This window comes from Vulpes lagopus, chromosome 11 (assembly GCF_018345385.1).
Source record: "Vulpes lagopus strain Blue_001 chromosome 11, ASM1834538v1, whole genome shotgun sequence".
In the NCBI taxonomy this organism is placed as follows: Eukaryota; Metazoa; Chordata; class Mammalia; order Carnivora; family Canidae; genus Vulpes; species Vulpes lagopus.
In genome coordinates, this window is record NC_054834.1 from 12,881,954 (window position 1) to 12,906,162 (window position 24,209).

General features: G+C 45.6%; 1 protein-coding gene across 3 annotated transcripts in view; it reads right to left on the bottom strand.

Moving 5' to 3' along the window:
- SLC26A4 (solute carrier family 26 member 4) overlaps positions 1-17,906 on the bottom strand; it is a 49,537-nt gene extending 31,631 nt beyond the window's left edge. Inside the window, exons 1-6 of one of the 3 annotated variants that reach the window (XM_041723597.1) lie at positions 17,873-17,906; positions 16,691-16,857; positions 14,820-14,959; positions 8,194-8,304; positions 6,329-6,513; positions 5,599-5,763 (exon numbers count right to left, since the gene is read on the bottom strand). In XM_041723597.1, coding sequence (XP_041579531.1) covers positions 5,599-5,763; positions 6,329-6,513; positions 8,194-8,304; positions 14,820-14,959; positions 16,691-16,854 — 765 coding nt within the window. In that variant the 5' untranslated portion in view covers positions 16,855-16,857; positions 17,873-17,906. Of the gene's footprint in view, positions 1-5,598; positions 5,764-6,328; positions 6,514-8,193; positions 8,305-14,819; positions 14,960-16,690; positions 16,858-17,022; positions 17,040-17,487; positions 17,783-17,872 lie in introns of those variants that run through there. The other 2 variants (XM_041723596.1, XM_041723598.1) reach the window with 2 other exon arrangements.
- Between the last annotated feature and the right edge of the window lie 6,303 nt (positions 17,907-24,209).

Consider the following 24,209-nt stretch of genomic DNA (forward strand, 5'->3'; position numbering starts at 1 on the left):
TCACGCTAGCAAAAGACAGCCACCAAGTTCTTGAACTAGATAGAGTTCAAGTTTTCGACTTGCAGGAAGCCTCTTAGACTTTCACTCAGAAGGTATATTTGCGCTTGCTTTAAACCCAATACCAACAAATTTACTTTGCCTTCCCGAGTCAGTCAAAATTGCCAGAGGCAGATACAGTGATAGCAAAAGATGAAGCAAGTGATAGCTGTGTGAAAAAGAGAAAATGAGAGCCTCTGGGTGGTTCAGTGGGTTAAGGGTCCAACTTTTGATTTCGGCTCAGGTCATGATCTCAAGTTCACAGGATGGAGCCCAGCATCCAGCTCCAAGCTCAGTGGGGAGTCTGCTTGGGATTCTCTTCCCATCTCCCTCTGCTCCCCTGACCCCAGAGAGCACGTGCTCTCTCTCTCTTTAAAATAAATAAAATCCTTAAAAAGAGAGAGGGAAAATGTAGAAGTACCACAAATGGTCACTCTAACTCAAGAATTTAGGGCATCTGCCATAGGAGCCAAGAGTCCTACATGCCTCAGAGTCGTGATGGTATTGCTCTCTGGCCCTTTCAATCATCAATTTTCTGATGATGAGCCTCATTAATTCATAAGCAGGACACCATATTTCACTTAACTGTCTATACAGTAAAGGTTTACTTTCAACTCAAGAGGGAAAAACTCAAACTTGAAAACAAGCAGATAACTATCCCAATCATAAAAACATTTCACCTTACTAAAATGATTGCTCCAGGATTCCCATTTAATCTAGGAGATCTTGGAATAAAAAAAGCACCTTCGGTATATTAAAAATGTGACATGAGTTGCAATAAAACCCAAAATCAGTTTATATTACACAACTGCATTAAACAAGCATATAAATATATTTGTTGCTTATATACTGAGGCATCTCCCATGAAAATTTCTACAATAAAAAGTCTAGTCTATGTGAAAATAAAACCTACATAAACTGAAGGAGTCAAATTATACTCAAAGATCATAGAGATGAGTTTCGAAGAAAGCACTGAAAAGTAATTCTAATTTAGTTTACCATGAAAATACTTACTAAAATATATTTAAAATGTGGATACACATATGAATCCATATTTCAACCGAGTATTCTGAATAGTTCAAATCCTAATAATGACCATTTCAATGATGGGAAATATTTTACTATATTTCCTACCGTGCTTGGAGAATTCTAGGACCATTTGGATCATTTCTTCCTTCTTTGCCTAGCGTTACGTGGGCATATGAAGCCAGCAGAAAAAAATACACACCTGATGTTACATATGAGGAAATTTATCAGTTAACTTTTGGTGCCAAATTTAAGTCTTCTTTATCAATGTGACAAACCCTTTCTAATCACCCCTTGCAGTCAGGCATTTCCTCCTACCAGAAAGAATTTCTGCCCATACGGAGATCAACCCTTTAAGTGTTCTTTTCTTTACTAGAGTGACTTGGTATTTATGTACTGAAGCAGATTTGGTGGCTTTCAAGACTCTCATTATCTGGGCAGAACTTTTCCGTGTTTTCCTCTTCATTAGAGGAAGAAATGAGGGGGTGGTATCAGTTCAGTAAGGAAGCAGAAAGCCTCCCTTTGTCTATTGAGACAAGGCATTTAAAGTAACGATAGGAAAACACAATCATTCTTCCATGTGCTATGGGATTTACTTACATAACTGAGTAGCTACACCGTGCATGAGGAGTATTACCAATTCCGAATCCTGCCAACATCCTGTCATTCCCCCTTCTACAACCTATACTCAGTGGCTCTGGCATTTGTGAATTAGAGCTTTAGTTTTTCTTACTGTCCCAATATTTCCTCCTCTAATTCTTCGTATTGTTTTCCTTTTGGGGAGGAGTTGGGGGAGGGAAACAATCCAAGGTACAATCTTCTAACAAAAGGCATGTTAAGTTGCTACATGCCATGGAAAGTATCTTACAACAATCTTCCTATTTTTCCTGGAGGAGTCCACTACTGCTCTGCATTTGTTGAAGGATTCTTTCATTAATGATTGCATCGGGTCATGTCATAAGAAAAATTCTCTGTTCAAGTACTGAGTGGTTTGTTCAACCCTTTGCAATCCTTTTCCAACCTGCTGATTCCTCATTTTCTGAAAAGCAAGCTCAGAGGCATTATCACACGGGGAAGATTGAGACATCTTCATCCAACCTGACTGCTCTGGAGGAATTTCTCACAAAATTCCATGATACATTCTAATCTAAGATTGCAAGAATAATGTTCAAGAGGACATAAGTCGCAGAAAAATTGTGCTTGGTTTGGGGCGCCTGGGTGGCTCAGCGGTTGAGCGTCTGCCTTTGGCTCAGGGTGTGACCCCAGGCTCCTGGGATCAAGTCCCACATCCGGCTACCTACATAGAGTCTGCTTCTCCCTCTGCCTATGTCTCTGCCTCTCTCATGAATGAATAAACAAAATCTTTAAAAAATATTGTGTTTGGTTTAAAACTATTTTTGACCTTGTCCTAGTATTTCTTGATCACTTTTGTCCCTGTTTCAAAGTGGGATCATTTGCAGCAAGCTTTGTCTTAAATAGTCCTAGGAAAGACACAAAGGAATGGAAAGATTGTGGATTGGAAGAACAAATACTGCTAAAATGTCTGTACTACCCAAAGCAATCCACACATTTAATGTAATCCTTATCAAAATACCAATAGCGTTTTTCACAAAACTGGGACAAACAATCCTAAAATTTGTAGGGAACCACAAAAGACCCCAAAGAGCCAAAGCAATCTTGAAAAAGGAAAACAAAACTGGAAGTCCCACAGTTCCAGATTTCAACTGGTACAGCCACTCTGGAAAACAGGTGTGAAGTTTCCTCAAAAAGCTAAAAATAGAACTACCCTAAAATCCAGCAATTGTATTACTAGGTATTTATCCAAACGATTCAAACATAGTGATTCAAAGGGGCACATGGACCCCAATGTTCATGGTGGCAATGTCCACAACAGCCGAAATACAGAAAAAGCCCAGATGTCCATCATCAGATGAATTGGTAAAGAAGATGTGGTGTACACACACACACACACACACACACACACACACACAGAGGAATATCACTCAACCATCCAAAAAAAATGCAATCTTGCCATTTGTAATGACATAGATGGAGCTAGAGGGTATTATGCTAACCAATATAAGTCAGAAAAAGACAAATACCATATGATTTCACTCATATGTAGAATTTTAAAAACAAAAGAGCAAAAGAAAAAAAGAGAGAGACAGGGCACCTGGGTGGCTCAGTTAACTGTCTGCCTTTGGCTCAGGTCATGATCCCAGGGTTCTCGGGCCAAGCCCCCACATTGGGGCTCCCCATTCAGCAGGGGTCTGCTTCTCCCTCTCCCCCTGGCTTGTGCTCTCTCTCACTCACTCTCCCTCTCTCAAATAAATAAATAAAATCTTAAAAAAGGAAAGACAGAAAGAGGCAAACAAAGAAACAGACTCTTAACTATAGAGAACAAACTGCTGGTTACCAGAGGGGGGCGGGGTGGGAGGATGTGTAAACAGGTGATGGGGATTAAGGAGGGCACTTGTGATGAGCACCAGGTGCTGTATGGAAGTGTCTGAATCACGATATTGTCCACCCGAAATGAATAACACTATATGTTAACTATACCGGAATTAAAATAAAAGCTTAAAAGAAGAAAACCAGTCCTAAGAGACCAGAAGAACTATTCTTATCTGCAGAGGTCCCCGAATGGCCAGGGCCTAAGCCCCCTGTGATCTGTGTGGATGCAGGCCAAGCAATGTTTATGAAGAGGTGAATATACTCAGTAAGGGGTATCTTGGTGGATTCAGGGGTCAGTGGATTTGTATAGGGAGAAAATAGCTCCTAGCACATTGGAGGTAGTCTAAATACCTATTTAGATGAATTGTATGAATGGCAATGAAGGAATAAATGAATGAACAGTTGACAGGGAAGGTATGAAAGCCAAAAAAAAAAAAAAAGCAAGACGTGCCACGGACTGCAAAGGTGAGAGAGTCTGTCAGAGAAAGGCAGTCAGAAGGTTTCAAAATGAACCAAGCATCTGGTAGGAAAAAAAAGCAACAACAACAAAAATAATACTGAATCAAGAAACAGCCTACATTCATAGGCTGGCTCCTTGGGAAGTGAACTGCAAGTTCCATGAGGTCTATTCACCTTAGTCACGAAAATAATAATAGTAGTTATTATTATTATTATGAATTAAATGACTAAGCTCTTACTATGAGCCAGGTAGTGTACTAAGTGCTTTACACAGAGTATCCTTTTTAATCTTGGCAATTCTAAGAGGTGGCTACTGTGATTACTCCCATTTTACAACTGAGGACACTGAACTATAGAAAAGTTACATATCACATGCCCCAAATCATGTGGGTAGTAGGTAGTGGAACTGAGATTCCAATTCAGGTCTACTGAAATTCAAAGCCCCGGACTAATCCCTGCGTGAGACTACCTCCTTTACCTATTCCCAGGGCTCAGGCGGTACATGGCCTGTGACAGGCACTGGGCAGTATTTGTTGAAGGGCTAGAGCAATGTGGGGTAACGGCTAGAGCAATGTGGGGTAACGGCATTGTCGTGGAACTGAACAAATTCCTGACCACCTGGCTAATTTTTACATATGATACACGGCCTTACACTGTTTCCAAAGCTAATCCATTGGGTCGTTAAAGGACTTAAACTCCATTCTTAAGGCCTAGCACGTTATTTTTGCAGAGTATCATTCTCCCCAAGCTAGGATGACATCATGTTACTATCATTATCATTTTCAAGCATCAATAAGCATGTTTTATATAGAACGTATATTTAGGCCCAAGAACTTTTTCAAATCTAATTAGTGTGATCTACATCCTTCTTTTGCATCTCTTTTGCATGTTGAATCATCTCTGAATCTAATGTTCCTTTTCATCTATAATTGCTGAGACATTTACATTATGCATTTTACGGACTGTCGCAGTTAGAGAGGGCTTTAGAGCTACATCTCCAGTCGTTTCATTTAACAAATAAAAAAAGAAGCCTTGGCATATGAAATAATAATTTTAACCTAACCACTTTTTTTCAAGTACTTGTCATGTGCCAGCCTCTGGGCCAAGTGTTTCTCTGACACCCTCATTTAACTTAACTACGACTATAGATAATTATTACCAAGTCTATTTGGCAGAGAAGGAAACTGAGGCATGGTGATTTGCTCATATCACTAGTAGAGTCAGGACATGACTTCCAGGTCACCCGGCTCCAATCCTGAGCTTTCAGCCACTATCCCCCCAGGTGTGTCTACAGTCACTAGAACTTATGAGAAACCAAGCTGACACTGGAGTTCAAGTCCACGGCATCCCAGACCAGACTTCACTTCACTATACTGCTTTGTTTTCATTAATATTTTTGAGTTCAGTGACACTTTCGAAACCACTCTGACCAGTTGAGAACGATGATCTGTAAAATGTGCCGTCTTCAATGTTACTCCTGATTCTATTGCTTGCTTTTTGGAGAAGGTTTTTCATGGCATCCCAAAGTATGGCATGGGGGGAACTTACGCTCTCCAGATGCAGGTTAAAGGGGAAGGAAGAGATTTTTCTCAGTGAGCCATCCCCAGAGTAAGAAGCCACACTTACATAGATGATGGAGAGAACTCCATTATAGTTTTTGGTTGAAACGTTGAGAACGATTTTCAGCTGTGAGACCAGCACTTGGAAGGCAGCAGCTGTTGTGAATCCGCCAACCAAAGGATCTGCCAAGTACCTCACTATGAATCCAATCTGCAAACCTCCAAATATCAACTAGTATAAGAAGGAAAGAAAAAGTTAATGTTTGTCTGGGAGAAGGACCGACTCTTTTAACGAATTAAACTAAACATCAGTTAAAACTCTGGTAGCCTGCTAATAATACAAAAATACTCGTAGGCATGCCCCTCCACCACTCTAAAATTTGAAAACTCCGGTAATATGAACCTTGAAGTATTTCTAGATACGTAATAAGAAAAGCAAAAATCATGTGGCTTATTTCTGTGACTTTCAGATCCCATGGCTCTGCTCACCAGGACACTTTTTCTCCTTTGTTGGTTCTGCACACTTCCCTTCCCTCATCCTCATTTGAATCACACATGTTATTCTGATTTTTTTTTTCTGTCTCTGACTTGGATGGTACTCGAGCCTTCATAAGTGGGGTCTTGCTGACTATTTCAGCATCTGACCTAAAACAATATAATTTAGAAAATAACTTTGGGGGGGGTCCAATAAATTGCTCTGTTTCGCTTTTAAATGAATCTCGAAGTCCACATGCTTCATGCTCAGTTATTTCAAATAAAACTCATGCCAATCCATCTTGTACTTGTAATCCCATTACCTGGATGATTCCAACCAAAAGAGTAAGGGTGCTCGCAATCAAAACTCTTGCTGCATCTCTAGCCGCGTAGTCTATCACGGTGGCATTGAATGCAGTGCCGTTACCGCTGGATATGTGGAAGTGTTCATCCGGGGCCATGCTCAGTACGACAGATCCCACCATTAAACTGACCACTGGGAATGGCCCTGGGGGAAAGAAGCCTCTATCAATTAATAATTATTCATCACCAATGTTTAGGTTCAACATGTCTACATAAGATTAGACGTGTGAAATTCTTAGCTATGATTGAGAAAATACTTTTTGTTCACCAAGGAAGCTACAAAGCAGACATTGCAAGCAAAGCACTTGTGACCCAGAAATGAGCAAGAGAGACATGCAGGTAGGCAGTTCTAATACGGCATTCCGGATGCTTGGTGATTACACAGGAAGGTTATCTAACATGTCTTTGCGTGGTCTTCATGCATGTTGGGGCGGGGGGTGGGGGAAGTTGCCAGGAAACCTTTCCTGGTGGCAAACAAGCTGAATCCTTACTTGTTCTATCCCATTTCTTTCATACAAGCTCATTTCCTAGGACATCCTATGCCCTGATCTCGATGGATCTGAGTACCTGGTCTCAGCTCGTCTTCGAAGAGAAACCTAGACAGCTAATTAGGAAAATGATGCTTAAAATAAATACAATGGCACAAGGTCCAGATTGGGATATAGGGACAGCAAAGAGAGTATATAGTTTATCTTCTTCTCTTTTCAAGAGAAATCTTTTTTTTTTTTCATATCAAATGCCAGTCTATAAGATGCTGTGTTTTGAAAGGATTCCTTCTCTCCCATTCACTCCTGATATTTTTATCCGTGATGGTGATCCTATCGTTTCGTCATGGAAGGCTCTGACAGTTGGAAGGGCTCGGTACCAAAATCCAGGAACCTGGAGTGTCTACACGTATAGGATACCAAAGAGAAAAAAAAATCAGCTCCTATGTTCCTCATGTTGTCGAGCCTCTGATACTGATCGATTCTCCCAGGCGAGGAAGTGCTTCCAATCAATAACCTTTTCCTGATCTCCTTCCATAGACAAGGCAATACGCCAGGTACTGGGGACTATACAGCTAAGGACAGGGCTATGGTTTGAGATACAGTTGATGATTGTGTTTGTCTCAAGCGGATTGTCCAGGTAGACATGTCTAGCCAGCAGATGGATGTAGGCGCAAAATTATCTCAAGTATAAATGTCAAAGTCACAAAATAGCATTAAAACATTCACTTACTAGAACATTCCAGCAAAAGAGAATTCAGATTTTAGGAACAGCAGAAAATAAGCCTATTTTGAGCCATACCAAGAAGGAAAGCCAAACTTAGTTTCTAAATAGTTTTGGCACACTTTTGCTAGCCTTTCAATATTAGTGACTTAAAAGGAGTACAGTTTTTAATGAAATGATGAATATGTATTTGATGAACATAATTTAGTAAATGATAAGTTGGTCTAGTAAAACAGGAGGTTTGAAGACCCCTTGAAGATATTTTTCCCATTTTGCATTTTGGAAGTGACCACTTTCTAAATACGGAGTCAAATTCATTACATTTCTTAAAATGAAAATATGCTAGAACTTGAAGGTAGACTGTTATTTTGACAATCTTTCAATTCTATCCTCTTTAAAAAAAAAAAAAAAGAGTTACGTATAAACTTAAGACCAAAGAGATGGTATTTTGAAAGCTAAGAAGAACCACTACATCGTCACATGGGAGAAGCCTGTGAAGCATTGAAGGCCTATTTTTCTGGAAAACATTAACAAAGGTATGGAAACCTCGTACCCATCCTGTAGCCAAAGCACGTTAAACAGGAATAAATGCAATTGTAGTGTTGCTTCTAATTACCAACTGAGATGTGTCTTGATGTTCCGAAGATAAAATATGTCAGGATGGGGAAGAAAGCAGAGTAGAGACCATATCCAACAGGAACCGCGGCTAGCAGAGCGTACGCCATGCCTGAAAGTACATCCAAAACGAGTAAATTCACACACAAAAGTTACAGCATCATTTCTCCTGTTCAAAGAAAGGCCTTTTCATCCATACTCCAAATTTGCAGCTCGCCCTGGCTGGTCTTGCTTGGTTTGCGTACAGTCCTGCTGGGGGCCACAGCAGGTTGCCCAACGTGAACTGGATCAGCTGAGAGAGCGATTCATCCTCGAGCACCACCTGCTTAAATAAATTGATCCAATCGATCAGTCATCCCATTATCCACTGATTAGACGAGTGGAAAAGCGAAGGCAAGTCAGTTGGTTAAAGACTCCGTGGATTCAGTCCGCGGGCTCAGAGCAGTTTTGCCAACAGATGTTGGAGGGAAGGCAGTGTTGGTCTCCGTGTCCACAGGGGCACAGTCATTCCCCCCTGTCTTGCTGGGGAACGAACTGGATCCAAACCCAGGAAACCATGACAACCGCGCACAGGTGCAGGCAGGAGCCCGGCGCCTCCACCCAGCTCGGAGTCCTGGCTCCCCGCGGGGCGGAGTCCGTGCTTGCCCTTGGCTAAGTACTTCTTGGGGAGTCATCACCTCCTCACATTTCACTCCCAGTGAGAAGAAACTCAAGCCCATTGATCACTGGCCCCTTAACAAAGGACTACATGGAGGGCAGTTTCAAAAAGGCAGAAAACAACCTAAATATCCTGGCTCGCAGTGCCCCCATGATTTACTAAATACACGTCTTGGTGCATTTAGGTGACCCCCTGTACTCGCAGGGCGGCAAAGTGCTTACCCAAGTTATACCTGACGCACCGTAATCCTGTAAAAGGAAATTGATGTGATGCATAGGAATACACCTACTGACGTGGAGCTAGGTAAAGATAAAGCAGTGAGGACAAGCAGGATTCAAAATCACGGTACAGGGGCGCCTGGGTGGCTCAGTCAGTTGAGTGTCAGTTGAGTGTCAGCCTTCGGCTCAGGTCATGATCCCGGGGGCCTGGGATCGAGCCCCAGGTTAAGCTCCCTGCTCAGCAGAGAGCCTGCTTCTCCATCTCCCTCTGCCCCTCTTCCCTCCATTTGTGCTCTCTCTCTTTCAAATAAATAAATCTTTTTAAAAAAATCATGGTAAGTATGCACACTCTCACTTTTATAAAAAGTAAACATGGATGTTGCATGCACAAAAGAATCTCGAAAGATTTTCAGTATTATACTAAGTCACTTCCATGTACAAAAAGACTAATATACTGAACACCCATGTGTTCACCTTCCAGCTTAAGAAATAAATTGCCAGTAAAGTTGCAACTCCATATACTTCTCCTGCGTCACATGGTCCTTCCTCCCTCCCCCGCCAGAAGGCAACCGCTCTCCTGAATTTAGTGCTTTTATCATTCTGACATTTTCTTCTTTTACAGAATTTATGTGTCTAGTAGGATATTTACTAAAATATTAGTGGGTTGTCTGCATGGTAGGATCAAAGGAGGCTTCTAGATTGCAGAGGAGGTATTTTTCAGCTTCCTCGTGTGTATTTTCTCACTTTCCTACAATAAGCATTCATGCATTCCACTTGACGACTATTGATCATAGACCTCCCATGTGCCCGCACATGGTTTGGGAGGATGTGGGAATGGACAAGAGAGTCTGCCCTTACAGAATCTGCATTCTAGAATAATCTGTATTCCTGATGCAAGCGTCTTAATACATAACTTACAAGAAATGGCGATAACCCCTCATGCCAAGAGCTTGCAGCCAAAAGGTGACTCCACAGTGGGAAGATAAGAGGAGCAGGAAATAAAAGCAACCTCTTCTCTATGTACTTTTCTCAAGTGTTTCTCAAACTTCACTTCCCTGAACTGAGCTCTGCTGTGTTTACAGGCCCCAGGAAACAGGGACTTTGTCTGTTTCCATATAGTGTCCTACTTAGGGACAAGTGCTGCTCGAGGATACTGTAAGCATCTTTTTTTTATAGAGGAATGTGGTGCATAAGGAAATCTGAGCCATTGATTGAAGCCCAGAACCTCTGCTGGTGGCCTTCACGTGTAGGTGGCGGCACACGCTGGTAAAGGTAGTGCTGGCGAACATTGGCAAGGGGCACCTGGGTGGCTCGGCGGTTGAGCCACTGCTTCAGCTCTGGGCGTGATCCCTGGGTCCTGGGATCATGTCCCCGCATCGAGCTCCCTTCCAGGAAGCCTGCTTCTCCCTCTGCCTGTGTCTCTGCCTCTCTCTGTGTCTCCCATGAGTAAATAAGTAAAATCCCTTTTAAAAAGGTTGGCAAGCATCTAGAAGGCAAGAGTAGAAACTGGAGGGCGGTCTCCCCCGTAGTTGGGAATGAAGATACCCCTAAAAGGCTTGCGTTGATATTTTGCTGCTTGGTGGTAACTCCTTTCTTTATATATAACAGAAGTCAAAAAGATCCCATTACCCTTAGCAACAAATGGCTTCTGGGGAGTTGAGCCTGCCCTCTCCCATGAGTTACTGGCCCACCCATCAGGCGCCAGGCCAGCCGAGGGTGTGGTGTGGCCCCCGCTCGCCACCACTAGGGACTCTGGTCCTGCCCTGCAATCTCCTCCCTCTCTCAAACCATTGCCTCCTAGCCTTTCAGTTGACCTACTGGGCAATCCTTGCTGCTACATTTCTTTGTTCCCATGAGGCTTCCAAACCATTGACTGATTGGCTCCCTCCCTGTTCTTGGTGCCTCCCCTGTCTTCTCTTGCCTCCTGCCGGTGGACTTTCTCACCTACTCGGAACCCCCTTGCCTCACTCTCTCCCCCCTTCCCTTTGCTTGTCTGGTGAAACCCTGCCTGGCTGAACCCGAACACCCACCTCGTGGGGTGACAAGCGCTTGAGCAGCTGGAGAAGCTGGCCTGGACCAGGTAGTGTGCACTGGGGCCCGCCGGCCTTGCGGGAGAGTCAGGCCCCAGGTGGGCGCTGGGGAGCCCTGGTGGCTCAGACCTCCCCTCCCGGACTTTCTCAGGCTGCCCCTCCCCCTTCTGCACACCCACCCGGTTCCAAGATGAGTCTTAGGCTCCACCTCAAGAGTCCCTAAGAGATGTTCCCAATTTGCTTTCCACCATAATTTCAAACCCCTCTATCCTTGCACCATTTGTTCTTTTTGCTTTTAAAAATGGGGGAAATATCCCTCCTGTCTTTAAGGAGCAACCCCCCTACTTCTGTCCTCGAGCCCCATCTGCAATCCCCCCTTCACACCACGTTTTAGTTTCTCCTCCGCCTCTTGAGCCAGAGACGCCTCTCTCTCTACAAGGACGCCCCCACCAGTCCCCACACGTGTTCTGGTTCTCTCTTCTATGAAAATAAAACGAAATCCTCCCTCATTCTACCTCCATCCCCTACCTCTCTCTCTGCTTACAGCCATTTTTCTATTCTGCTTCACAGTAAACCTTTTTTTTAAAAAAAAATTTTTTTTAATTGATTTGAGAGAGAGAGAGAGAGTATGTGTGCAAGCAGGGGGAGGGGCCGAGGGATGGAGAGACTGTCCAGCAGACTCCGCACTGGGCACAGAGCCTGATGTGGGGCTCGATCTCAGGACCTGCGCCTAAACCAAGAGTCAGATGCTTCACCGACTGAGCCACCAGGTGCCCCACACGCAAACCTTCTTAAAAGGCTGCTCTGTGTTGTGTCTTCAGACTCTCCCCTCAAGAGTAGGACACTACGGGGCCTGTATCCTTTTAAAGCAACCTTGTCCCCTTGGCTTCTGACCCCACATCCCTCCAGTTGCTCTTCCTCTGCAACCTCCTGAGCCACCTCATGTTTCTCCTCCGCCTCTTATCTTCCTGACCTCTGAATGGTCCAGCCATCTTCTCTTCCATCTGCCCTTTCTCCCGGGATAAAGGAGAAAATAAAGGGAATTCCTCAGGCATTCCCACTCCTTTAGAGATCACCTCGACAAAGGGATGCTTTCCTGATTTTTCTGCCTAGCCCAGACCTCTCCCCTTCCCTTGTGATAGCTCAAGAGAAGCTCTATATTTGGCATTTCCACTTAGCGGTCTCACGCACGTGTCCAAAAGGAAACTCTTCACTTTCCATCCCAAACCTGCTCCTCAGCCAGCCGTTGCCATTTTAATAAGGGACATAACCATCTACCCGGTTGCTCAAGCCAATAACTTTGGAGCCATCTGGGATTTTTCATCTACATGCAAAATCCATCAGGAGACACCAGTGATTGTTGCTCCAGAATATATGTCAGATCTCTGCGGATCTCTCCATCTCCTGCTGGAGCTGGTTTAAGCTGACACGCTTGTCCTCGGGGCTGGGAGTGGGGTGAGGCAAGCCAGGGGCCCCAGGCACAATATTTAAGGAAGCCTTCTGAGAGCAAGTGCCTCACTGCCTCATCCTAGCCCCAAGCCCTGCCCAGCCTTATCTCCTGTTCACCCTCCCCCCACCCACTGCACCCACCCGCACTAGAATTCTTACAACTCACTTGAAAATACTGAACTCCTTTTGGCCTTGGGCCTCTCCCTGGTAACACTCTCCCTTCTGCTCTTTCTATGGCGTCTCTTTATCCTCTGGACCTCTGACTACATTTTGTTTCCTCAGTAAGGCCTTCCTTGACCATTCTATCTAAAATAAATACTCCCTCCTCAAAATAATCCCTAGTACAGAGTATATAATCCGACACAATGGATTACATCTATTACAGTCAGTAATTATTTTTTCACTTTATATACTTAATTAATAATTTAATTAAATTAATGCCCACCATTCAAAAGGAACTCCATGAGGTCAGTACCTGTGCTTGTCAATAAACCACTGAATCTTCACCGCTGAACGCCTGGCGTACAGAATTGGTTTACAAATAGTACTAAGTGAATGAAGGGTGAATGAATGCAGGAATGAACCAGGTTCACCTCCCAGAAATTCGCCTTACAAAGATGACTTTACTGAGATAGAAAAAGGCTTAATGGATTTCTCATCTATCTAACTAAGGGGTTAATAAATGTTTTCGTGAAGATTAAATGAGATAATTGGCCAAAGCCTCAGCATAGTGTCTGGTACTTAATAAACCAAATTAAAAGTAGGATTAATTCTTAGGCGGCCTATGAAAATTTGGGAGATAGAGCTTGAAATATCATTTTTCACATATAAAGGTGATTCATCATCAATCCTCTTCACTAAATGTTTAGGAGGCCACCTATTTTTGTACCAGTCTATGTGCTGGGCACTAGCAAAGCAAACAGGAGTTCGATGGTTCCTGTCCCCCAGGAGTCACATGATGTTGCTACGTCACAGCTTTTAAGAGTCCACTGTGCACGTGGGCACGTGGCATCATGGAACCTATGTGCTGCACAGTCCACCTCTGTGATTGAAAACACGGTTGGTCAGGCTGGAGCTGCACACTGGGGGCCACAGAACATCCTCCTCTGTGGAAATCTACCGGGCTTGCTCTGAGTAACCCTGAGAGCTCTATGGGCAAAGGTTGGCTCATGACATTGCTCATCGACTGTTGCTACTAAGTTTTGAAATGGTCCATTTTCAAGCCATCTTTCTACCCACATCCCCACCCAACTCTACTTCCCAACGTTTGACAATCTCAGACTTAACCTTCCAGGAAACTCCACTGTGGCAACTTGGCCTCCAGGAAGTCATTCCCAGTCCCCTAAGGCTGGGTGGTGAGCCTCTAAGCTGGCTCACCTCCTAGGCTTTGAACCCCTGTCCCTGCCTGTGTTGAACTGTCATTACCCACTTTCCCACGGGACCACGAGCTCCTTGAGAGCAGGTGGTACATCTTATTCATGTCAGCATACCTAGTGCCTGGAGCATATCAGATGCCCCCTAAAATTACAATAAATAAATGAGACTTCTGCTTTCATGGTCCAGGGGCTTTGTAGAGTTGGAGGGATAGCAGAAGGAAGACAAGGGGGATGGGAGACAGAGGAGAATGCTCATACTGCTCTTCACCAACCATGCAAACAGATTTCTAAGATGTTCATGGAAATATAAAGCCTGTTTAAAACAAAACACCTCTGTTAAGACATTTTGCCAGAGATTAAAATAAGAGGATGGATTAAAAAAAGGAAGGAGGACAGAAAAAAATGCTATGTACAACACTCTAGGCTAAAATACGTCCTTCACTTCCCCTTAAGCCACCTTCAAATTACAGGTCAAGACCCAAGTGTGGGATGCAAAATAATTTAATGGACGGCAATCATCATTTAAAAAATATAAGCAGAATAGAATAGGACAGAACGGAAACTATCAGAGTATATCCCTCGTAGTGAGGGTAAATATTATCTCACAAAACTTGAGGTAAGTGTGTGCAGATCTATTTCTTACTGTGAGTTGTGGTCAATAAAGGTTGGGAAGCCGCTGCTCAGGTGCTAGGGCTCTGGCTGAAGCCATGAAGGGTTTCCCAGGAGGAGAACTCTAAGGAAGAGGAAAGAAGAGGCAGATCTGTCCACTAAGGGGCTCTAGAGGAAAGATGAAGATCTCGAACGGTAAGCAAACATTTGGTACAGCCTCCTGGGAGTCAGGAGCTGCTGGAGATTGTGACTCTCAGTCACCTGGAAGCCAATCCCCCAACACGTACCTTGCAGCGTGCCCACTAGCCCAGTACTAACTCCCGAGATGATGTCACTAAGCAGCCATTCCTTGATTCGGTATTTGGGGAGCCAGTCCAAGATGGGCAGGAGAGTCTTCAGCACACCAAGGCCTCTCTTCCTTGAACAACTGTCAAAAGGCAAGAAAAGTGGGTTTCCAATACCATCTCGGGCACGACCAATTGCAAAGCACAAAGTTTTGAGCAGGACTGGGCTGATCTTTATAACCGTTTGGAGAAAGAATAAGAATTGCATGGCAAATACCAACGCTGAAGTGCTTGCCATGCTTTTGCCAAGAACCCTATCTACCCTTATAAATGCCCTGTACTAGAAAACACAGGATTAAGTGTGGCCTCCCCCTCTCCCACCTTTGTAATCCTCTGAGAAAATATCCCCACACAAGGACCCATTTTCTAGACCAGCCACAGAACGATCAATGTGGAGTCTCTAAATGGAGATTAATTTTCAGACTTCTAACCCAGGCGCCTTCTCCTACTCCTTTTTTTTTTTCTTTAAAGAAAAATAAACACACTCTCTTTATTTTGGCAACACAAGCTTGGAGCCAGTTTATACAAAAATCTTAACATGATAAATGTACACTTTGTTGCGCCTTGCTATTTAGTATTTTCTAAATTCAGCACCCTATAGATAAAAGGGGAAAAAATGTTAAGAGTGGGTGGGCATTATCCTCATTCAACTGAATTATTTAAATTATGACACAATTGGAAATTTTGACTTTTTCATATTAAGGAATTATTTTTTAGGTGTGATAAGGTAGCTGCTTTTTTTTTTTTTTAAAGAGTCCCTAGACACATATACCGAAATACATACAGACAAAAAGATATGCTACAGGGGATGCCTGGGTGGCTCAGCGGTTTAGCTCCAGCCTTCAGCTCAGGGTGATCCTGGGGTCCTGGGATCGAGTCCCGAATCAGGCTCCTGGCTTGGAGCCTTCTTCTCCCTCTGCCTGTGTCTCTGCCTCTCTCTCCCTCTCTGTGTCTCTCATGAATAAATAAAATAAAATTAAAAAAAAAAAAAAAGATACGGCATATAGGATTTGCTTTAAAAAAAAAAAAAAGTAGGGATGCCTGGGTGGCTCAGCGTCTGAGCATCTGCCTTCAGCTCAGGGTGTGATCTGGGGTCCAGGGATGGAGTCCTGCGTCTGCCTCCCTGCAGGGAACCTGCTTCTCCCTCTGCTTGTGTCTCTGCCTCTCTCTCTCTCTCTGTGTGTGTGTGTGTCTCATAAATAAATAAAATCTTTTTTAAAAAATAGAATGAGGACAAGTGGGTGGAGAGAGAGAGAGACCAGGTCGTTGAAGCGGAGTGATGGGTAAAAACATGGAGAGGGCTTCATTATACTACGTCTACTTGTGTATATACTTATGTCCTATAATAAACGATTCTTTGGGCCCCCGGTGGCTCAGCGGTTGAGCGCCGGCCTGCAGCCCAGGGCGTGATCCTGGGGTCCCGGGATCGAGTCCCACGTCGGGCTCCCTGCAGGGAGCCTGCTTCTCCCTCTGCCTGTGTCTCTGCCTCTCTCTCCCTGCGTCTCTCATAAATAATAAATGAAATCATAAAAAAAAAAAAGATTCTTAAAACCAAAGAAAATCTGGCAGCAGGTGACAGTTGTCTAGCTCCTGTCGTGGTAGCCGTTGGCGGCTGGGGAGGGTGCAGGGCTCCCTGGGGGTCCCGCTGCCCCGGAGGCCCGAGCCTGGGCGTACCCTGGGCGCCGTCGGGTCCCAGCCTGCAGCCCGCGCCTCCCGGGGCGCCTCCCGGGGCGGAGAACGGCGGAGCCACCGGCGAGCGGGCAGCCCCGCGGCCCCGCAGGCTGGCGACGCCCCCCGCGCCCGGCCCGCGCTACCTGCAGCCGCGGGCCAGGCTCTCCCGCAGCGTCTTGCGCTCCTGCAGGCGCCGCTCGTGCTGCTGCTGGAAGGCGAGCTCGCTGAACACCGGCCGCGACACCACGTAGCTGCAGCTGTACTCGGGGAGCGGCGGCGGCTCCAGCCGGCGGCCCGGCGCGTCCATGACCTGCGGAGGCGGGCGCCGCGGGGCCGGGAGGGAGCGGGCCCGGCGGGGAGGAGGGGACCGCGCGTCAGCCGCCGCCCGGCGCCCCCCGCGGCCGCCCAGCCCGGGGCCCGGGGGTCCGCCGCCCGCACCTGCTGCCCCGGGGTCCCGCGGTCCCGCCGCCCGCACCTGCCGCCCTGCCCGGGGTCCCGCCGCCCGCACCTGCTGCCCCGCGGTCCCGCACCTGCTGCCCCGCCGCCCGCACCTGCTGCCCTGCCCGGGGTCCCCGGGTCCCGCCGCCCGCACCTGCCTCCCTGCCCGGGGTCCCGCCGCCCGCACCTGCTGCCCCGCGGTCCCGCACCTGCCGCCCTGCCCGGGGTCCCGGGGTCCCGCCGCCCGCACCTGCTGCCCCGCAGTCCCGCACCTGCTGCCCCGCCGCCCGCACCTGCCGCCCTGCCCGGGGTCCCGCCGCCCGCACCTGCTGCCCCGCGGTCCCGCACCTGCTGCCCCGCCGCCCGCACCTGCCTCCCTGCCCGGGGTCCCGCCGCCCGCACCTGCTGCCCCGGGGTCCCGCGGTCCCGCCGCCCGCACCTGCTGCCCCGCGGTCCCGCACCTGCCGCCCTGCCCGGGGTCCCGGGGTCCCGCCGCCCGCACCTGCCGCCCTGCCCGCGGTCCCGGGCTCCGGGGCTCGACCCAGCCCCCGCCCGCCGGCCGCCGGGGCGCTGTCCGCGTCCTGAAATCTCCCCCAAAGCCCGGCGGGAGCCCGCGCTCCTCCCGCGCGGCGCCGACCCAGGGCGCAGCTCCGGCCCCCGGGCTGGGCGTGGAGACGTCAGGCCCCGGCCCCGGCCCCGGCCCCGGTCCCCAGGCAAATTCCAGCGGCGGTCGCCGTCCGGCCGGGGGCCGCGTCTGGGCAGGTGCAGGGCCTGGCGCCGGCCCCCGCCCCGCCCCGCCCCGCCCCGCCCGCAGACCAGGCGGACCCCGCGCGGGGCCGGGCGCTGGCGGGGCTCCCGGGGGAGCGGGCGGGGCGGCGGCCGCTCACCTGCTCCGGCTGCGGGCCCGCCGGGAGTGCCCCGGGCCGCCGCGCCGCCGCCTTTATAGCGTCGCACGAGGCCGGACACGTTGTATTTATGGAGCAACAGAGACACCTGAGTCGGAAAGACGGACGCGGAGGCAGCCGCCCTCCCCCCCGGAGCGCGGAGGCCGGGGGCTCGGGCCCTCGCCACCTCCCCCAGCCGCGCGGGCCGCCAGGTCGGGGGGGGGGGGGCTGCGGGGACTCGAGGGTTTGCTCCTGGGCTCTGGGCTCGTTGTGGCCGCGCTCCTGCGGGCCCGTGTGCTGCCTCTCACGGCCGAAACCACGCGGCGCGGGATGCTCAGCGCTGCAGCAGCTGCCCCCGGCCCAGGGCGCGACCCCGGGCCCCGGGATCCAGGCCCGCGTCGGGCTCCCTGCGCGGGGCCCGCTGCTCCCTCGGCCTGTGTCTCTCTCTCTCTCTCTCTCTCTGTGTCTCTCATGAATAAATAAAATCTTAAAAAAATAAATAAATAAAACCAAGGGCCTCCCTTTCCTACCCCTGCTGACTCTCTGGTTCTACCTTCCTTCTCAGTCATCTGGGCAACTAAGGAAGGGATCGCGGGACTGGACAGGGATGGAGACTGGCAGGCAGTGGGGGAGTGGGGTCTGTCCTACCGCAGCAGGGTTCAGATCCTGCTGGGATGGATTCGCTAAAACCGACTGTCGCAGGTGAAGATGAGGGATGGGGAAGATGAAGGATGGGAGAGCTTGGTAGCTTGGTAAACGGGAAGACTCTATCCTGATTGTCGGTGCTCCCAAGTAAATACCCAAGCGACTGCAAAAGAGACTGCGGACCTTCTGGGCACAGCCTGCAGTTGCTTAGCTGGAAAATGCAGACCAAGACAATTCTTTAAACTCCAGGAAACAGAACTCCTCTGGGGAGAACCCTAGTGTAAATTCCCTGTAATTGTATTCCACACGGTGTGACCATGTGCATTTTCCTGATAAATGACTGAGTCAACAGCTTTCAACAGATGCGCAAAAAACTTACTTGATTCTTAAATAGGGTTAAGGAGTGCCTGGCTGACTCAGTTGAGAGAGCATGCGACTCTTATTTAATCTCGGGGTCCTGAATTCAAGCCCTAAGCTGTTGAGTGTAGAGATAACTTCAAATAAGTAAAACGAATACACTTTAAACGAAGAACCATTGAAGGGACCCAAAAAATAAAAATCAAGATCATGAACTTGAGAATTCTTATCCACTCACAGGGGAGGATTTGCTTGTACAGTTGACCCTTGAACAACACGGCTTTGAACTACACAGGACCACCCACCTATATATGGAAATTTTCTCACGAGTACAGTACAATACTGTAAATGTGTTGTCTCTTGTGATTTTCTTAACGTTTTCCTTTATCTACCTTCATGTAAGAATACAGTGTATAATACGTAAGTCACAGATAATATGTGTCAATTGACTGATGGTGTTCCGATGGCTAAGGCTTCCAATCAAGAGTAGGCTGTTTGGGGAACCCTGGGGTGGCTCAGCGGTTTAGCGCCACCTTTGGCCCCGGGCATGATCCTGGGGACCCAGGATGGAGTCCCATGTTGGGCTCCCTGCATTGGAGCCTGCTTTTCCCTCTGCCTGTGTCTCTGCCTCTCTCTCTGTGTCTCTCATGAATAAAGAAATAAAATCTTAAAAAAAAAAAAAAAAAGAGTAGGCTGTTCATAGCCAAGTTTCTGAAGAATCCTCCAGCTTACTGGAGGATTTTCAACTCCACAGGGTTTGGAACCTATAACACCCATGTTGTTCCAGAGTCAACTATGTATACCATTGGTTCTTAACGAAGGGCTATCTTGCCCCTCAGGGCATTTGGTAATGTCTAGGACATTTTTGTTGTCATGCCTGATGGTATGCTACTGAAAACTAGTGGAGGAAGGCCAGGGATGCTATTAAACATCCTATGATGGGGTTCGAAGGCCCTCTAAGGTTCTGTAGTTATTTAAAATATATTTCTTGGGGCACCTGGGTGGCTCAGTGGTTGAGCGGCTGCCTTTGGCTCAGGGCGTGATCCCGGGGGGTTCTAGGATTGAGTCTCACATGGGGCTCCCTGCAGGGAGCCTGCTTCTCCCTCTGCCTGTGTCTCTGCCTCCCTCTCTGTGTTTTTTCTTATGAATAAATAAAATCTTTAAAAATAAATAAAATATACTTATATTACTAAATTGCTAAATGTACTAAACATACGCATCTCTCTCCAAACATATATATTCATATATGTATGGTGTATAGGCATCGTATAGTACATGTGTATACAGTGCACGGGCATTTTCTATAAGTGACACATTGTTGGACGTGTAACTCAACTACACTGAAATAGAGGCAAATATTTGTCTTAAAATAAATTCAGAATGTTTCTATTCTATACACCCTCACACTTAGCTTCGAGCTCCTTAAAACTCTCTCTCCTCCATGAACATTCCTTGATGCTCTCAGGCAGCATTAATCCAGTCCCTTTTCTGAATTCTCTTGGCCCCTTATCTGATTCTCTTTTAAGATGCCTTTCGCTATCTACCTTGGTATCCTGATTCTGTTTTCATACAAGTCTTATCTCCCTCTCTAGACCAAAACTTCTTCTTTTGGGAGAGCAAAACTTTTTGAAGACAAGTACTATGCTTCCCTCAACCATCATTACCTTCTATAATGTTTTCTAAGCAGATATACTCATACCCCAAACATATTTCTTTAAAAAATGAAAACTTAAATTATATATTGGTCTACAACTTTAAAAAAAAATTAAGTCTATGTCACTCATATCTTCCAGGGGAGTATATGGGGATTTTTCCTTTTGCCAATGGCTGCCTGGGATTTCATATCATCAGTTCATATATTGGTTCCATGGTCGCTCATCTAGGTGACTCACAATTCTTAGTTTATTTGGACGCTCTATGCAAATACAGATGTAACCCACATCCCATTCTGAAACTTCTGCTCCCTGTTACGTGCTCTTTTGAACACTTGCAGTCTGGGCCAGTCAGCTCTGCGGACCACTCGTATCGGAACTTAATGGTGGTTTGGTGGTGGTGGTAGTGATCAAACAAATAAGGAGTGGGGTAGAGATGTCAGAAGGACACAGGAGAGAATAGACTATCAACTTACACTAGAAGGCAAAGTAGCTTCCGTTGGAGAATAGAATTATTCTTTGAACCTCATCTTTCTATATAAGAATTTGGTTTAATAATCATCACACTGTAGTAAATGCTGCCTGTACCTGGTTAAAGATACTGTTTTCTTCTTCTTCTTTTTTTTTTTTTTTTTTTGATACTGTTTTCTTCTGTTAAATGCCTTTTCCTTTTTTTTTTTAAGATTTTTTTTTCATTTTTTTTCTTACCTTTTTCTTTTCTTTCTTTTTTTTTTTTTTTTTTTACAAACCCATGTGTTGAGAGATGACTTTTAATAGATCGCAGCAAGGGAATCTGCTCTGCTACCTGTGAAACCCCAAAACAGAAGCAGGTTGTGTACAAAGGGATGTATTCATTTATTTGAGAGATAGAGCGAGAGAGCAAGAGCAGTGTGGTGGGGGAGAGAGGCAGAGAGAGACTCCTTAAGTAGACTCCACACTGAGCACAGAGCGGGGGTAAAGGAGACTTGATCCCAGGACCCCAAGATCATGACCTGAGCCAAAATCAAGAGCCCGTGGCTCCATCAAGTGAGCCACCCAGGTGCCTTTTAAATGCCTTTTCTAGGAAAGAAAGAAATGGTGCATGGACAGAATGGCATCTCCCTTACAGGTTTCTATAAAAGTAGAGGATTGCTTTTCTCATAGGTCTGAATTTGGTTGTCTTTTAAAACAGTGAGGAGTAGGATGTGATAACAGCTTGCTCTCCCTGTCGATTTACTTGTTATATTAAACACCTCAAATTACTCATTTAGGCTTTACCAACCAAGCTTCACCTGGTTCACACAGAGGTGGGTGGTTCTTATTTATCAGAATTTAATCATTTCCAGGACTTCTTTCCAAAGAGATAATGCGTCACCTCAAAATAAATGTTAGACAATGTTATTGCTACTTTCCAGCACTTATTCAGTAGTTAATGCTGATTTAAAATGCATTTCTTGGGCAGCCCGGGTGGCTCAGTGGTTTAGCGCAGCCCTCAGCCCAGGGCCTCATCCTGGAGACCTGGGATTGAGTCCCATTTCGGGCTCCCCACAGGGAGCCTGCTTCTCCCTCTGCCTGTGTCTCTGCCTCTCTATGTGTCTCTCATGAATAAATAAATAAAATATTTAAAAATAAAATAAAATGCATTTCTTATTTACCATTTAGGTATTTGAAGTGTAAGACAAACTATTAGAGCTACATACTCACTATTAGAGCTACATACCCGTTCATTCATTCATTCATTTGTTCATTCAAGGATTTATTAAGAATTGATTAGTGCCGTCCATGGATATAATAATGAACAAAAAAAGAAGCATAGAAACTGGTCTCATAACTGGGTGCAGCAGACATTCATCAAATAGTCACAAAATGTATACATTATTTTACATTACTGATTCTTAAATGCACATTTTTCACATTTTATTAGGACTCATCTTATAATTGATTGTATCCTGTAGTTCAAAGAGTAGAACTTTTTTTTGCCTTTTTTTTTTTTTTTTTGCAGTTTTTTACTTTTTCTGGTCCAGAGGGCAAATTTATGACGTAAATTCTTACTTTCTTCTCTTCAATTTTTTAATTCTCTAATCAGAATAAGTGCAAACTACTGGAAATGTGCAAATAATGTCCCAAATCTGGTTTCAGAAGAAACCTCAATTTTGATGTTTATCATCTTCTACTTTTGAATTGTAACGTGTGTAGCTCATTTATTATTTTTTTCTGTAAAATTGAGTCAATTCTGTTTGGAGGCAGCGTTTGGAACTCACTGTTGTTCACATTGCAAAGAGAAACATTGTTCACATCTCAGGCTGGTGGTGTTGGTGATCAGTAGAAAGTCTGAAAAATCAGCTGCCTGGGAAAGTGGCCATTTTCGCTGGGAAAATCAAGTCTAATCCTGAGCATTTATTTTCATTTTGCTTGTTGACTTTCTCGACAATAGATGCTAAATTTCTGCCATATTTATATGCAAAGAGAACTTTCACTCACCTTTCTGATCTCTCCTCTGAACAACTGATTGAGCTTCCTTTCAATAACCATACAATTTCATATTCAATAATTCTACATTTGTTCCCTGAATGTTACTTTTTTCTCCCCTCTCCAGATACAAGATATGCTGCTTGATGACAGAAATCATATGGATATGTCTTTTATACAACTAAAAAATGAGACATGTCTATAAGTGGACAAATTAAAAATATATTAAAATAGAAAACAGCAATCACTTCCTTTCCCATTGCCTCAGATAATCACTGTTAAACTTTGATTATTTCCTGCTTGTCTTTTTTTTTGTTTTCCTATCTGTAGTCTTCTTTTGTATCTCTACACAATACCTTGGCTTGGCAAATCATGATGATGTAATAGGAAATGAAGAAATACTTGTGACATTATTGATTGGTTGATCTTTAATGAGGTAATCTTGAGAAATTGTTAGGTAGGAATGAAACTAAAAAACTGAGAATTCACGCTTTAAAAAAAAAAAAGAATTCTTTCTAAGACTGTGTGGCCATGCATTCCAATTTAAAACAACTTTCAGGGACACCTGGGTGGCTCAGCAGTTGGGTGGCTGCCTTCTGGTGCAGTCATGATCCTGGGATCCAGGATCCAGTCCCACATCAGGCTCCCTGCGAGGAGCCTGCTTCTCCCTCTGCCTATGTCTCTGCCTCTCTCTCTCTCTCTTTCTTTCTGTATCTCTCATGAATAAATAAATAAATATTTAAAAAAATAATAAAACAACTTTCAGTGTCACTAAAAATGTTTTTTTATATAATTCTGTAATGTCTCAGATAGTAGAGGAAGAACCACATTCTTTAATATGAGTCCAAATTTGACATGTTGGAAATTTGTCCCTCAATAGCATGAAATTTTAAAGTTATCTTTGCACATTTTGTCCTGTGGTTTCTCAGTAGAGAGAGAAAAGAAAAAAGTAAGGAATGTGGCGTGTTGTCAAGTAGGATGTTTAGGTATTCCATTCATTCATCTATCCATCCATTTATTCATTCATTTGGTGAGTATTTATTGAACCCCCCTACATGTGTCGGACCCCATCCTAAGTGTTAGGGATACAGTGAGCAGGTCTAATAAAGTTCCTGGCACCAAAGAACTTCTACTCCCATGGGGGGACAGTGACTATAAGCAAATACATAAATCAGATAATATTCTAATTGTGATGAGATCTATGGGAGAAATAAACAGAATGATGTCACGTGGAATTG